Raw genomic sequence first — 17,504 nt, forward strand, 5'->3', positions numbered from 1 at the left:
TGCTCTTTTAAATGTCCCCTTATCTTGTGTTTAGCAGGAAGCCCAATGAAGAGACAGGGTGTTTTTGGCGGTTTCAGATACTTGGTAGATTGTGTTGGAGTCATCTGGATGCTGGTACTGAAGTCAGATCAGTAAACCAGCATGGACAGGAATCCAGGAAGTTTGTAACCGTGTTGCAGGGGCAGGGGTGACCAGAGCACTGGATGTGTTAAGGGGTTTAATATTTAGCTCAGGATTAAATGGGACAATAAGTTCGCAAAGTTTTTCTGGCAGGAGCCAGCAAGAGCAGTAGAAATTCCAGTAAAGTGAGGAATTCTTCCAGAGTCCTCCCCAGCCTGAATTTGGGTGTTGGCGGGGAGGAAATTCTCCGCTGGTGGAACGTTGTCAGCTGATACCGAGACAAAATTGGAAAAGAAGATGGGGCATCAGTTGTGTTTGGGAATATAGTTTGGAATTAATCAGCCACTAATTTTTTTCCATTCCTAACCCATTCCACTTACATTACAATTGGGCTAGATGTGGGTCCAGCACTGCCCCTTTGTTGGAGTCATTGGCTCAGCAACTGATGTGGTGTGGTGACATGTTAATCAGTGGATAGTGCACAGCTATCACACTCCATAGCTGGGCACAGATGATTGATTTATTAAGCTAGAGTGCAGAATAGGTCCCTCTGGCCCTTTGAGACCTGCTGCCCAACAATACCCCCAGTTTAATTCTAGCTTAAACACGGGACAATTTACAACTATCAATTAACCTACAAACCCATATGCATTTGGACTGTGGGAGGAAACCAGAGCACCTAGAAGAAACCCAAGTGGTCACAGGGAGAACGTACGAAGTCCTTGCAGGCAGTGCTGGGAATAGGAAGGTATATCGCAGAAGGAATAGCTAAAACCCATTCACTGTCTCTGCATTCATCAGGCACCAATACCTCTCTGCTCGAAGATCAGGAAGCCCAACCTGGTGAGATACCGCACAGGGAATAGAAATTTTCAATTGCACTTCGTTGTCTTTAACAGCAAGATCAGGTCGGGATTTGTTTTGTTCTTTTGGGAGCCGAATATACTGAAGTGCATTTTCACTGATCCCTTTGCTGGTGGAGAAGAAATACTGAATTAAAATAAAAGCTGGGGCCAATTATCACCAACCGGGAATGATAACTCGGCTGTGAACAAAACCAGGCACACTAAGCTTTCAGGTTTAGTAGAGGAGTAGGAGTGTACAGAGACATAAACCCAGAGTCAGTGCACAAACATTCCTTTAATCAGCATTGGTCCTAAGGCAAATCCTTACATCACTTTCCAGTAGGTTAAACATGCTCGATTCTGCAATTTCTTTTGATTCGTCAAATTTCTCCAGTGCTTGTCGAATCTCATCATCTGGGATCTTCCCTTGTCTTTTCTTCTTGTAGTCAAAATCCAGTCGGCGTCCCTCCATTTTTTTCAGATGATGCTGTAAATGAGTAAATATATTCCTGTGAAACTGAAAGTGAGGGTCGCAACACTGAAAATCAAATAGTATTTCAACCAGGACTGATCTATCTATCTCTAACAGGTTACGAGTTACTCACTAGACCATAAAAGAATACCATTCTCTTTCTGGTCTCCATAAGTTAGCATTTGAGGTATGAAATAAACTGACTGACCAGAGAGTAAAAGAAGCCAACGTAGATAACCTTTCCTGACTTGTCTCTGATCCTTTCATATCTCATTGTACAGAAATATCTTTGCAGATAGAACTGTTGCCAGTTCAGAGTGGTGAAGCTGCTCACAGCACTGGTAGCTTGTACACCAATATCATTTACATAGAACTCACTCTAAACGTTAGCGGAGCAGCTATAGAGAAATAAACATTTAACAGATCAAATCAGAGACATGAACTAGAATTTCTAGAAAAATTGGTTATTCCAATTCCAGCCACACTGTATCTATTTTAATGACATTTAATTTCCACTCAGTCATTCATATTTTGCAAAAATACAAAATCTGCTGGGAGGTAATGTAAATGGGTAGTATTTTCAAAAAAAATTGAATAAAGAATTTTGCTTTTCTTTGACTTACATACCAGGGACCTTTTCACTCGCTGCAAGGCAGGTCAGCAGCATTATGGACACCGACCACTTAGCTGACTGAACGTAACTCCAACATTGCTCAAGAACTTTTGCCAAACATTCAGATCAAACAGCCCACTTGATTGGCACCCCACCAACAACCCTTTACACTCACCCAAATCACAGAACTCAATAAAAGTGCAGATGGTAGAAATCTGAAATAAACATCGAAAATGCTGCAAACATTCAGTGGCTAAGCAGTGTCTGCAAAGCAAGTTAGGAGCAACCATTTCAACTGAATGACTTTTCTTCTATTAAAACACCACCACCTGCCTTTCCCTTTTGCCCTATGGAATAGATCTGCTTCTGCACTGTGTAAAATAATGACTTCACTCACTTCACGTGCCAAAGAATAACATGTAAAGATGAGGTACTGATAGAACAATACTGATAAAACACGCTGTCAAAATGTTCACTGCTTTCCTCTCTACATATGCTACCTGATCTGCTGAAAATTTCAAGGATCTCCTATCTTGCAACAGATTTCAGGATTCCATTAGCTCACGTACAGCAATTTGTTTCAGTTGTAATCGATAGCAAGCAACTCAGCACGGAGTTCATGAGAACACTGACCATTTCCAGACTGTTCTGTGTTGCTATGGAAACTTGACAGGGTAGTTTTTGGCACAAGGAGTACCTGGGCATCAAACATAATATATGTATCACTCATGCATTCCACATGTAACACTCCAGGCGAAATCCGTCCACCTATTCCTGCAAGCTGCCATTTTGCGACTTACGCCGGTGATATTAAACCTGATTCTGATTCTCGAGACAAACATGCAATACCTAAGAAGCCCCATACTGGAATCCCATGTACAATTACCCTTCCTTCCTGAGGTACCAACCCCTCTCCATGACCCAGCCCTGGGACACTGGGAACTGGCACACTGCGATTCCCATACCATCTCCCCAGTTGCTGGTACATGAAGTGCAAGTTGCGAAACGGGGAAGGAAAACAAACTTTATTGTAGAACTTGTACAGGTTCTTTAATCCTAAAATATTCCTCAACTCACAAAATATCTGCTCTTACACAAATTTTAAACATCTATTATTAAGTCTTAGACATCCTGAGGCAAGTGGCGCTGACGACATACGGTGACATTTTGCAGGCAACTTACAAAACTTATAAATATACTGTACTTCTGAACTACTCACTACAAACTGCAGTCTGCAATTTCCCTTTAAGTAACGTACTTTTGAACTGTCTTAATGAGCCAGGGATTTCACTCTTCTGAAGGACTGTGGAATTAATTATCAAGTGGCAGATACAGTACCTTCAAGCGGATGAAGGTATGTTGCCACAGCTGAAAGAGGAAGAGGAGGAGGAGAGGACTCCAAACCAGACTAAACTGCTAGGGAATGACACTTCCTCTACTCTGTCTCTTGTTAGCAAATGAGGAATTGCCATGTTCTGTGTTTTACAGAGACATGGCTCACTCCAGACATGCTGCCTACGTTGGTCAGATCCAAGGGCTTATTGATACACCAAATAGACTGGACTGCTGTTTTGGAGAAGGCAAAAGGCCGAGGTCCGTGCTTCACGATAAACTCTTCGTGGTACTCGGGCAGAGCAGTCTTGTCGCACTCTTGCTCCCCCGACCTGAAACATCTAATAAATATGTGCCGACAGTTCTCCTCAGTAATCCTGACCACCAAAAGCAGACACTAAGCGGGCGATGTACTGAATGCTGCCATCATCAAACAAAAATACACCCTACTTTGATGCCTTTCAAATCATTGTCAGGGACTTCAATCAGGCTTGTTTGCACAAATCTCTGCACAATTATCAACATATCAGCTGGAGCACTAGGGGTCCCAACACACTCAACCGCTGCTATCTACGATTAGGAATACCTTCTGTTCCATGCCTAGACTGCATTTCAGGAAATCTGGTCATTTGGCTGCCCTCTTTTTATGTGCTTGCAGTGCAGGCAGAGCCTAAAGAATACGGCTCCAGATATAAGGGCAACAAAGTGGTGCTCACAGGAGGCAGAGGACCGGCTACAGGATTGCTTCGAGATGGTGGACTGGGCCGTGTTCGAGGACTCATTAGAGGAACGCTATTGTCAAGGAATTTATAAAAGTAGTCATAGACCATAAGGCGAAAGTGCAGAATGAGGCCATTCAGCCTATTGAATTTGCTTTGCCATTTTACCATGACTGATCAATTTCTCCCCTCAACCCCGTTCTCCAGCTTTCTACCAGTAATCTCTCATGGCCTGATATATCTATCAACCTCCACCTACGATAATGCAACTACCTTGCCATCTGAGCCATTCTGGCAATGAATTCCATAGATTCACTACTCTCTGGGTAAAGAAATTCCTCCTCAGCTCGGTTCCAAATGGACGTCCCTCTATTCTGAGGATGTGCACTATGGTCCAAGACTTCCTCACTATAGGAAACATCCTCTCCACATCCACTCTATCTAAGCCTATCAACATACAATAGGTTTCAATGAGATTCCCTCACGTTCTTCTAAGTTCCAATGATTACCAAGTCAGAGCCATTAAATGCTTCTCATACATTTACCCTTTCATTCCTGGAATCATTTTTGTGAACCTTCTTTAAACCCTCTCCAATGTCAGCATACCCTCTCTTAGATAAGGGGCTCAGAACTGCTCACAATATTCCAAGTGAGGCTTCACAAGTGCCTTACAAAACCTCAGCATTACATCCTTGTTTTTATATTCTAGTTCTCTCAAAATGAATGCCAACATTGCATTTGCCTTCCTCACCACTGACTCAAGCTGCAAGTTAACTTTCAGGAAATCCTGCACAAGGACTCCCAAGTCCCTTTCAGCTTGAACTTTTGAAGTTTCTCCCTTTTTAGAAAACAGTCTATGCTTTTACTCCTTCCACTGAAGTGCATGGTCATGTACTTCACGAAACTGTGTTCCATCTGCCACTTCTTTGCCCATTCTCCAAATCAGTCTAAGCTCTTCTGCAGCCCCTTTGCTTCCTTAAAACTACTTGACCCTCCACCTATCTTCGCATGGTCCACAAACCTGGTCACAAAGCCATCAATTCTATCATCCAAATCATTGGCATACAATATAAAAAGAACACAAAAATACAACTGCAGATGCTGTGGATCAAAGAATACGTACACAACGCTGGAAGAACTCAGCAGGTCAGGCAGCATCCGTGAGAAACCTGACCTTCTGAGTTCTTCCAGCATTGTGTACGTAATATAAAAAGAAGTTGGTCCCAACACCAACCCCTGCGGAATACCACTTGTCACTAGCAGCTGAGCAGAGAAGTCTCCCATTATTCCCACTCTTTGCCTTTTTCCAATCAGCCAATGCTCTGTCTATGTTAACAACTTCCCTGTAATATCATGGGCTCTTATCTTGCTCAGCAGTCTCCAGGGGCACCTTGTCAAAAGCTTTCTGAAACACCAACCACAAAAATTCCACAGATTCTCCTTCGTCTATCCTGCTTGTTATTTCCTCAAAGAATTCCAAAAGAAGTGTCAGGCAAGACTTTCCCTTAAGGAAACAATGCTGACTACTGCTTATTTTACCATATGCCTCCAAGTATTCCAAGTAATCAGCTCCATCACCTTCCCAACCACTAAGATCGGGCTAACTGGCTGATAATTTCCTTTCTTCTGCCTCCCTCCCTTCTTGAAGGGTGGAGTGACATTTTCAGTTTCCCATTCTTTGGAACAATGGCAGAATCTAGTGATTCTTGAAAGATCATTACTAATGCCTTCACAATCCCTTCAGCTACCTTTTTCAGAACTTTTGGGTACAGTTCTTCCAGTCCAGGTGACTTATCTACCTTCAGACCTTTTAGCTCCCAAGTACCTGCACTCACTTCTGCCTGCTGATATTATTGAATATCCCACATACCTTCCACAAGGGAGGTTCATGCAAAATACTCATTCAGTTCATCCACCTGTTCCATGTCCCTCATTACTACCTGTCCAGTGACATTTTTCAGCAGTCCAATATCTCCTCTCAACTGTATTTTGCAGAGAGGCGAGGGTAAAGGGACATTCTGTAATGATCAATAAACCAATTGTTTAGAAATCAAATAACCTTGCCTGGTGTCTCAGGGCTGGACGTGTCTGCACATGTGCCATGCCCCACCCCAGCACCCCTTCTCTGCCACCTGTCCTACACACCTCCCGTGGCACTCTACCCTCACCGCTCCCAGCCTTCTTTGCTCTGCCAAATTTACAATCACGCTCTCCACTCCACATTAACAAATACAATATTGTGCAAAAATCTTTGGCACCCTAGTTATATATATGTGCCATATGACTTTTGTACAATAGTGTATCTGACAAAAAAATCTGGTAAAGGCACCATAAAGAGCTTTTCATGCTTAATCCTTTCCTTCATTAGTTGTCTTTGTTGGTTTTTAAAAGCTTCCCAGTCCTCTCACTTCCCACTAATTATTGCTGTATTATATGCCTTCTCTCTTGCTTTTATGTTGGCTTTGACTTCTCGTCATCCACAGTTGTGTCATCCTGCCTTTAGAATACTTCTTTTTTGGGATGTATCTATCCTCTGCCTTCCTAATTGCTCCCAGAAACTCCAGCCTTTCTTGGTCGGCTATCATCCCTGCTAGTGTCCCATTCCAATTAACTCTGGGCAGCTCCTCTCTCAAGCCTCTATAATTCCCTTTATTCCATTCTATTACTGAAACATTTGACTTGAGCTTCTCTTTTGAAATTGCAGGGTAAACTCTAGTATATTATGATCACTGGCTCCTAATTGTGCCTTTTACCTTAAGCTCCCTAATCAAATCTGTGTAGCGACCCACTTTCTGCACAGGCGAACCGGCTCACAAATAGCCAGCGCGCGGGGAGAGACTTTGGTAATGCACCTCTGAGGTCATTTCCGCCCGGAGAGGGCGAGCGCTAGGGATTAAATGCCAGCGCCACGGTTTGAATAAACTAGTCTTGAAACGGCTTACTGACTACGTGTCATTATTTCAGCGCTGTGTGTAGCACAGCCCTACACTGGTGACCCTGACGGTCCAAACAGGATTTGGACCAAAGATGACCGACTCTTCATCTGTTCATGCAGTTTTGCTAAAACTGCCGACTTTCTGGATGCAGCGACCACGCGTGTGGTTTAGCCAAGCAGAAGCCCAGCTCCAGATTCAGCAGATCTCTTCTGATTCCACGCGTTACTATCATGTGGTGAGCGCCCTTGACCAGAAGACGGCCACCCAGGTTGCCCCCCGGAAGAAGGCAAATATGAAGCATTCAATGCGCTGCTCATTGGGACCTTTGGCCTCTCACGGCGTGAGCGAGGCGCCTGCTTCACCTGGACGGTTTGGGAGACAGACTGCTGTCAGCATTGATGAACGTGATGCTGGCCCTCGCTGATGGACACAAGCCCTGCCTCATGTTCGAGCAAGCATTCCTAGAGCAACTGCCCAAGGACATACATCTGCTGCTGGCCGACGCAGATTTCAGCGACCCCCGGAAGGTGGCAGCCTGGGCAGATGTGCTGTGGAAAGCCAAGAGGGAGAGTGTGGTGTCCATTGGTCAGATTACCAGGCCACGCACCCAACAGCAGACCAGACCAGGCCCGGCAGGGGGACGCACACAACACAGAGGCAGGAGTGAGGAGGCCAGTGAACAGTGGTGTTTCTACCACCAGCGGTGGGGCACAAAAGCCTGCCATTGTCGCCCGCCCTGCAAGAGCCAGGTCCAGCTGCCGCTAATGACTATGGTGGCTGGCCACCAGGACAGCCTCTTGTACGTCTGGGACAAACAGTCGGGACGCCGCTTCTTGGTCGACACACCAGAGCAGAGATCAGCGTCTTGCCCCCTACGGGGTACGACACCCGCAACAGGAAGCCAGAACCGACCCTGGGGGCCGCAAACAGCAGCACGTTACAGACCTACGGCACCCACACAGTGCAGCTGCAGTTTGGTGCCAGCCGGTTCACATGGGACTTCACACTGGCCGCCGTGGCCCAACCGCTCCTGTAGACGGACTTCTTGCAAGCTCTCAGCCTGTTGGTCGACTTGCAAGGGAAAAGACTGGTACATGCCGAGACTTTCCAGACGTTCTCCCTGGGCGACGCCAAGTTGCCGGCCCCACACATGGACTCCATCACGCTGTCGGACAACGAATTCACCAGAATCCTGGCGGACTTTCCATTGATTCTAGCACCGCAGCTCACGGCAGCCATGCCCAGACACGGGGTACAACACCACATCCTGACCCAGGGACCACCCCTCCACGCCTGCGCACGAAGGCTCCCCCCAGAAAAGCTCCGCCTGGCGAAGGAGGAGTTCAAGAGGATGGAGGAATTGGGGATCGTACGGAGGTCCGACAGCCCATGGGCCTCCGCCCTGCACATGGTGCTCAAAGCAGCTGGGGGTTGGAGACCATGCGGCGACTACCGCAGACAGAACGAGGCTACCTCTCCAGACCACTACCCTGTGCTGCACATACAGGACTGCAGCAAACCTACACGGGGCAAGAATCTTTTCCAAAGTAGACCTCGTCCGGGGATACCATCAAATTCGGTGCACCCTGAAGACATCCCCAAAACAGCACTCATCACCCCGTTCGGCCTGTTCGAGTTCCTCCAAATGCCGTTTGACCTGAAGAATGCCGCACAGACGTTCCAGCGGCTAATGGACTCGGTGGGACGCAATCTGGACTTTGCGTTCATCTATTTGGACGACATCCTTATAGCCAGCAGTAGTCGTCAGGAGCATCTGTCCCACCTCCGCCAGCTCTACTCCCGCCTGAGTGATTTCTGCCTCATGATCAACCCAGCCAAATGCCAGTTCGGTCTCGATACCATCGACTTCCTGGGCCACAGGATTACCAAAGACGGGGCAACACCTCTGCCTGCCAAGTTAGACGCGATTCGCAACTTTGCCTGGCCCAACACGGTCAAGGGCTTGCAGGAGTTCGTTGGTATGGTGAACTTCTACCACCGTTTCCTCCCCTCAGCAGCCCGTATCATGCGCCCTTTGTACACCCTAATGTCGGGTAAAGGCAAGGACATTACTTGGAACGAGGAGGCTGCGGCTGCTTTCGTTAAAGCCAAGGAAGCCTTGGCAGATGCCGCGATGCTGGTACACCCCAGAACGGACGTTCCGACCGCCCTCACAGTGGACGCATCTGACACAGCAGTCGGTGGGGTGCTGGAGCAGCTCATCAAGGGGCGCTGGCAACCCCTGACGTTCTTCAGCAAACACCTACGACCACCCAAACTCAAGTACAGTGCTTTCGACCGGGAGCTGTTGGCACTGTATCTGGCAATCCGGCATTTCAGGTACTTCTTAGAAGGCAGGCCGTTCACCGCATTCACGGACCACAAACCGTTGACCTTCACGTTCACGAAGGTGTCCGATCCCTGGTCGGCTCACCAGCAGCGACATCTGTCCTACATCTCCGAGTACACGACGGACATCCAGCATGTCTCGGGAAAGGACAACGTTGTGGCGGACGCACTCTCCAGACCAGCTGTCCAGGCCCTGTCCCTGGGGGTGGACTATGCAGCACTGGCGGAGGCGCAGCAGGCAGACGACGAGATGCCCAGCTACAGGACCGCAGTCTCAGGTTTGCAGCTGCGACTTTCTCGTAGGCCCAGGTGAGAGGACCCTCCTGTGCGACGTGGCTACCGGCCAACCTCGCCCCATCGTCCCAGCAGCCTGGAGGCGGCGAGTTTTCGACTCCATACATGGTTTGGCGCACCCATCTATCAGGACAACCGTCCGGCTGGTCTCCAGCAAGTTCGCGTGGCACAGACTTCACAAGCAGGTCAGTGAATGAGCCAGAATGTGTGCGCAGTGCCAAACAGCCAAGGTGCAGCGGCACACTAAAGCCCCGCCGCAGCAGTTCAAACCCACCCACTGGAGGTTCGACCACATTCACGTGGATATCATGGGCCCCCTACCAGTGTCCCGAGGAGTGCGGTACCTCCTATGGTAGACCAGTTCACGAGGTAGCCAGAGGCAGTCCCGCCCACTGACACATCTGCCGATTCCTGCGCCCGAGTGCTGATCGCAACCTGGGTAGCACGCTTCGGGGTACCGGCCCACATTACCTCCGACAGAGGCGCCCAGTTCACCTCCAGCCTGTGGTCAGCTGTGTCCAGCCTGTTGGGAACGCAGCTGCACCACACAACTGCCTACCACCCACAGTCGAACGGACTGGTGGAACGCTTCCACCGTCACTTGAAGTCGGCTCTCATTGCCCGCCTGAGAGGACCTAACTGGGTGGACGAGCTTGCCTGGGTCCTGCTTGGAATTCTCACAGCGCCCAAAGAGGATCTGCATGCCTCGTCGGCCGAGTTGGTATACGGCACGCCCCTGGCCGTCCCAGGAGAGTTCATACCAGCCCCAAGGGGGCAAGAGGAAGAACCCGCAGCAATCCTGGACAGGCTACGTGAAAGGCTCGGCAACCTGCCCCCGTACCAACTTCACAGCACGGACGGACACCGACCCACGTACCCAAAGATCTGCAGAACTGTAAGTTTGTGTTTGTACGAAGGGGCAGACACCAGGCACCGCTTCAGTGGCCGTACGAGGGGCCGTTCCAGGTGATCAACAACAACGGGTCCACGTACGCTCTGGACATTGGGGGGAAAGAGGAGGTTTTCACGGTGGACCGACTCAAACCAGCCCATGTGGACTTGGTGCAGCCGGTCGAGGTTCAGGCACCGCAGCGCAGAGGCAGACCTCCCAAACACAGGCTGATCCAGACTGTGGACATTGGGGGGTGTATCTCCGGTTCTAGGGGGGGAGGGGGGGTTATGTAGCGACCCACCTTCTGCGCAGGCGAACCGGCTCACAAATAGCCAGTGCGCGGGGGGGAGACTTTGGTAATGCACCTCTGATGTCATTTCCACCTGGAGAGGGCGGGCGCTAGGGATTAAATGCCAGTGCCGCAAAGTTTGAATAAACTAGTCTCGAAACGGCTTACCGACTGCGTGTCGTTATTTCAGCGCCGTGTGTAGCACAACGCTACATCTGGTTCATTACACAACATCCAATCAGAATAGTTGAGCAACACAAGTTGCTCTAAAAATCCTACTCATAGGCATTCTACAAATTGGGATCCAAAATCAGCATCAGCCTGCCTGATTTTCCCAATCTATCTGCATATTGAAATCCCTCATAACTATCATAACATTGCCCCTTTGACATGCATTTGTCCGTTGTAATTTGTGTCCCACATTCTGGCTGCTCTTTAGAGGCCTGTATATAGCTTCCATCAGGGTCTTTTCACTCTTGCAGCTTGATTTCATTATTTTACTAAAAAACCCATGCCACCTCCCTCTGCCTACCTGCCTTTCCTATTGATACAATGTGTATCCTGGGATGTTAAGCTCCCAACTATAGTATTCTGTCACCACGACTCAGTTATACCCACAACATCATACCTGCCAATCTCTAACTCCACTACAAGATCATCTACCTTATTCCAAATACTATGTGCATTCAAATATAACACATTCAGTCCTGGTTTTCATCATCATCTTCAACTTTATCCTTGTTCTGCCATGACTGGGCATAGGTTACGTTGTTCCTTTGTGACTGGGCAAAGGTTATGTTGTTTCTCTGTATTACCTGAGGTAAAATGGTTGCATTGAAACATTGTTTAAAGGATTTCAGTGGGCATTCATGCATCATCAGAATTTCTACATTAAACATCACTGCAAAATATGCCCTATAGCAATGCTAATTAGTAACTCCTTTTAATTGTAAAATAATTACAATCTCCCCTATAATGAAGTGGTTTGGAAGAATTTCATTATTCATTTTCAAGTTTCACCCAAATGGAATGCAGATATAACAGTGAAGTTGCAATTAAATGACATTAACTGTAAATAAATATATTTTTTTTAGCACTGCTGAATGCTGTCATGGTTGATATCAGGTACTATTGCAAGGAAGGTTTGAAGAACTGTGCTTTTGTTATTTGAAGTGTTGTTGGATGCTCTTGATCTCTGTGATATCAAAGAGAAGCTGAAGCTCAGTGAGTCACTCTGACTTTCCCACAAAGCATTGCTGCACTCTAGGCAGCCTGGACTACAGCAAATTAAAGGTCAGAGATGAGTTTCGTCCAGGTTTTCTGCTCAAGACCTCCTTCATTATGTTTCTCCATCACTCGCTAATGGCTTCAGAAAAGGAAGAACCCCAGAAGTTATCCTAAGATGAGAAAATCTGCAGATTCTGGATATCCAAGCCACACACACAAAATTCTGGAGGAGCAGCAAGCCATGCAGAAGCTATGGAAGAGAGTTAACAGTCGATGTTTCGGGCCGGGCCGAGACCCTTACCTTCCAGTCCCGATGAAGGGTCTCAGTGCCAAATGTCAACTGTTTACACTTTTCCATAGATACTGCCTGGTTACTGAGTTCCTCCCGCATTTTAAGTGTGTTAAAAAGTTATCTTGTATTTCTGTATGATTTACAAGCAGGCCATTCAACCGATCACTGCAATTCTATGAACACTATTTCCCAATTATCTTTCTTATCTGTTCACTCTGACATGTCCATTAACTCCACCCTGAATCTCCTACCATCCACCTACACCAGGGGTAATTTAAACAGCCGAGTAACCCGATAACCAGAACATCTTTGAGACGTGGGAGAAACCAGAAGAACCCAGGGAAAACCTACAGACAAATTCCACACAGTGGGGCCCCTGAGTGTGAGGAAGGATTTAGGAGTGGAAAGGGGGGAAGGTTGGAGGTGTGGGGAGGTCTGGGAAGATGAAATGGGGGGAAGAGGGTGGGGAAGAGACAAATGTAATCGAGAGTGGGGGGGATGTGGCATGGGAGTTGCAGAGCAGAGTAGAGTAGTAACAAGGGGAAGTGTGGTAACTGGCAGGTGGGTATGTCTGCATTATGAAGCCAACTTATAATTGTTTTTTCTTGATGAATAAGAATAAGTTATAATGAAAAAACGAATAAGTTGAATAAATTATTCTAACTCTAGAACAACCCTTAAAAAGGCAGCCGTCATAGATGTAATTCCATCAATACCTGTATTTCTTTCAAGTCTTTGTCATGAAGGTTCTGTAGTGGATCAATGAAGTTTTGCTTTACTTCCATATCCAAGGCATCTTTGACCTCAGATAGCTGTTTCATCGTTTCCCCGGCATCTAGCAGAGCATGCCCTGGAAGACAGTTGCAAAACATCAAAGGTGAACTTCGGTGAAGATTCTTCTTGGCCCCTTGCAGTCGTCATAAATAAACTGCAAACTTCAAAAGATTTATTTCACAATGAAGTATCAGCTCACTCTCTAAGGTCCCTAACAGTACCAGAAATGAACTACTTCTTGCTTTTCAGTAGCAACATCATTAATTTATTCAGCGATATAGCACAGAGGAGGCCCTTCCAGCTCTACCCCAGCAAGCCCCAACATGGAGTAACCCTAACCCAATCATGGGTCAATTTACAATAACCAACTAACCTATCCGGAAACCGGAGGACCCCGGAGAAAACCCACACATTCCACAGGGAGGGCATACAGAGACTCCTTACAGAACGGCACCGGAATTGAACTCTGAAATCCGAATGCCCCGAGCTGTAATAACGTCAGGCGAACCTCTACGCTCTCCTGGCACTCATGAATTACCAGTGTTGGTATAGCTGCTGCAATTGCAGAACACATCACTGCAAAAGAGTAATGAAAACGTATGGAGCATAGCAAATGACAACAGTAAATTGGGCCAAAGCTCTACTAGGCAAACATACAAACACATGATGACTTGTAAAGCAAATATAGAGAATGGAGTTGGCCAGTCTTGGTGGAGTGCTGAATACATTCTTGTTCACTACATGCCCTACAATGGGCTGTGCAAAGTCTACACTCTCCCATCACGAGCACTCATCCCAGGTGCTGCAACTTGCCCACACAACATAACCGCCACTTAGTATCCCTCAAGGTCTCAAAAGCAAAAAAAAAGCAAGAGTTATGAAAGAATGAGATGATGAAGAGAAAAACAATGTGCACTGATGTTCTCAAATTCCCCCTTTTTTTTCCCTCCTCCCATTAACTGAGTTTGGGAGCAGGTAACACGATCACCCAGATTACATCACAGCTTTCGTGTCCTGTGACTGAGAACTAAACGATCATTCATGCTTCTACGTTGGCTTGGCAGCAAAGCCAAGCACTCACCACAGGAGGTTCAACAGACTTGGTGACTTTCCCCCCGATCCCTCAGCAATTTCCCAAAATTAAATATACAGGGTCCAAGAGAACTTTAGGCTTCAAGGGAGTCAGGAGATATGAAGTGAGTCGCTGAAAGCAGCACCAAGCTAAAATGTCTACTTGGAGCTTGTGGAAGAGCAGACTAGGTGCAAGGGGCTGAATTGCCTCCATCTACTACCGCTTTTTATGTTTTAACTGTTCAGGGCTTTCAATCCAGTTGGCGCACATCATGGACTGATATTCTTATACCAAAATTGGTACCAGTTCTCCTGAATAAATATGGTGTGTGCTACAAGCATCCTCTTGCTCAGTGTCAGTTGCAGTCTGGCTCCAATTCATGAAGAATAATGGACTCCAGCAGGTGACGTCACTGAGCTGGGTGAGCAGACGACACGGTCAAAGAATCTTCACAGATCATAAAAAAGAAAGGAAGTAAAACTTGTAGTTTTTAAAATAAAACTTCAAAGGTTTTATAAGACCACAAGGTCTAAACCACACAAATGATTGAAGGAGGAAATAGAAACATCAAGTGTGAGAAAGTAGATCAAATTAAGTACCTCACACTTTCAAATATTTATCGATATGAATTACAATCTCTGTGCTTGAATTTTTTTTGAATAGATAATCTGCTAAGCAGTAATTATGGTTCAATATGCCATTAAAACAGAGTCAAGGTTCATTTAATAATTTAAAGTTTTCAATATTTTACAGGAGAAGTTGGTCACATGGGACATAAGTTCATGCCTGGCCTGCTGGTTTCCCTTATTTGTGCATTGCCTCTGCATTGCCTGAATCGCTAGGAGCAATGTCAGGACTCGAGATAAAGTGAAAATACACGGAAATACTGAAGGTGCTGCCTGTTTCCTGTATCTTCATTAACATAAAAATCATAAAATACATTCATAATTACAACATTTGAAAATCAAGTATCTTAGAAGGCATACTACAGAAAATTAAAGAAACAGAAGTAGTAGCAATAACAATTTGAATCACAGACAAGTCCTTTTAGATCTTTTCTATACTATGTGGAACAAAGGTTTCCAGACCTTAGGTTACCAGAACAAAGGTTTCAAAGGTACATTTAATGTCAGAGAAATATATACAATATACATCCTGAAATGCTTTTCCTTTGCAACACATCCACGAAAACACAGAAGTGCCCCAAAGAATGAGCGACAGTCAAACGTTAGAACCCCAAAGTCCCCCCCTACCCCAGTGCATAGTGCTCCAACTGTGGACCCATTAATGACTTGAACAGTTCCATTTGAAGCTCACATTCTGTGGGCTCAGCTAATACTGACAACCATTCCATCTTTACTCCCTAATCTACCAGTCCTACTAACTCTTGGGATTTGTGGACTTGCACAAGAATTCCATTGTTCGTCGACATATTGTTACTTTCCTACTATGTGTACCATTGTCTTGTTTCAGCTCCATAAAAGTATTCATTTACTCATCTGCCTTGCATTTATTTTGTCCCTTCAGTGAGATGAAACATTCCTATGCACGTCATAAAGAAAATAAGGCCACGCGGGAGGAAGTCCAAAGCTGAGGGATTCAGTTAAGATCAGGATAATGGCAGCAGAATAGTCAAACAGAAGGAATATTGGGCACAAAGTAGTCAGATTTCGAAGCTACAAAGACATTTGAAATGCAGTTAATGTCTGGGGTAAGTGGTTCGTCTCTCCTTTGTTGGAGGTAGTCATTCCCTCACACTTAAAGGACAGGCATATTCCTTTCCAGCGCATAGTAGAATGCAGCCAGTGTGTTGCTACTTGCAAACACAGGCTGTTTTATCCTCTGAGGAACAGCTAGCGGAATTGAACATTGCTTAATTATTAAAGACCTTCTCCGCCTTTTGACCTTGGGATGGAAAATGCTGGACAGTCACTGATGAACTGGTCGGAGGAACTCCTGCAATGATGTAGGGCTGGGCCTCCAAAAACCACAACTGGAGGTTGAAATAAAAATAAATAACTGTTGTAGACACTCAGCAGGTTGGGCAGCATCTGTGGAGGGAAAATCAGACCCATTTCATCAATGCATGTCATCAATGTATAGGCTAGCTCCGCCTCTCCCTCCACAGACGCTTTCTATCTGCTGTCCAGCATTTTCTGTTGTTATTCAAGGTTTCTAGCATCTCAAGTTGTTGTGGTTCTGGAGAGCCATAAGTTGGTGGGTCAGTAGATTGATGGAAACAGGGTTGGGAGATACAGTGATGCAATTATTCTTACCGTTTTACATGTTAGATGAATGTAAGGAGCAGGAGCAGGTCATCTGGCCCATAGAGCCTACTCCGCTATTCAATAAGATCATGCCTGATCTGGCCAAGGACTCATCTCCACCTACCTACCTTTACCCCATAACCCTTAATTCCCCTATTATGCACAAATCTATCCAACCTTGTCTTAAATATATTTACTGAGGTAGCGTCCACTGCTTCATTGGGCAGAGATTTCCACAGATTCACCACTCTCTAAGAAAAGCAGTTCCTGTTCATCTCCATTGTAAATCTACTCCTCCAAATCTTCAGGCTTTGTCCCCTAGTTCTAGTCTCACTACCAGTGGAAACAACTTTCCTGCCTCTATCTTATCTATCCCTTTCATAATCCCTTTAATAATATAGAATCATGAGATTAATATACTGTAGATGGGTACCCACTGATCAGCACTGACGGGATAGACCAAGTAGTGTGTTTGCATGCTATATGACTCTATGATTACAGACAAAGAGAAATCTCACATGTAAAATGAAAAGGCTTGTTGTCATCATGCTTTCCTTGTCTCAAAGTCAAAGAAATACTCTCTAAAATCACAGCCTGTATTATGAAGGAAGAACAATAACAACTAGACCCCACAGTGTAATACACTGTCATGAGAAGATCTGCAGATGCTGGAAATCCAAAGCAACTTCCCTGCTCTTTACCTCACCCCCACCCCCTCTCCCAGTTTCACCTATCACCTGCCACCTCGTACTTCTTCCTCCCCTCCCTCACCTTCTTTCTCTGACTTCTCCCCCTTCCCTTCCAGTCCTGATGAAGGGGCTCGGCTTAAAATGTCAACTGTACTCTTTTCCATGGATGCTGCCTGGCCTGCGGAGTTCCTGCAGCATTTAGAGCGTGTCACTTTGTCAACTGCCCACTTCAACACTACTTCCGAAACTTGAGATCTCATCTCCACCAGAAGGACTACAGTGGTCTAGGAATACAGCTCAGCACTTCCTCCAGAAGGCAATC

The 17,504-nt window shown here is 46.1% G+C and overlaps 1 protein-coding gene across 2 annotated transcripts in view; it reads right to left on the bottom strand.

Annotated features, from left to right (window-relative positions):
• LOC132396873 (endophilin-A1-like) overlaps nt 1–17,504 on the bottom strand; it is a 157,434-nt gene that overhangs the window by 13,338 nt on the left and 126,592 nt on the right. For both annotated transcript variants that reach the window (XM_059974891.1, XM_059974892.1), the window contains exons 5-6: nt 13,097–13,230; nt 1,294–1,452 (exon numbers count right to left, since the gene is read on the bottom strand). In XM_059974891.1, the coding sequence (XP_059830874.1) occupies nt 1,294–1,452; nt 13,097–13,230 (293 nt within the window). The remainder of the gene's footprint in view (nt 1–1,293; nt 1,453–13,096; nt 13,231–17,504) is intronic.

This window comes from Hypanus sabinus, chromosome 7 (genome assembly GCF_030144855.1).
Source record: "Hypanus sabinus isolate sHypSab1 chromosome 7, sHypSab1.hap1, whole genome shotgun sequence".
Classification (NCBI taxonomy): domain Eukaryota; kingdom Metazoa; phylum Chordata; class Chondrichthyes; order Myliobatiformes; family Dasyatidae; genus Hypanus; species Hypanus sabinus.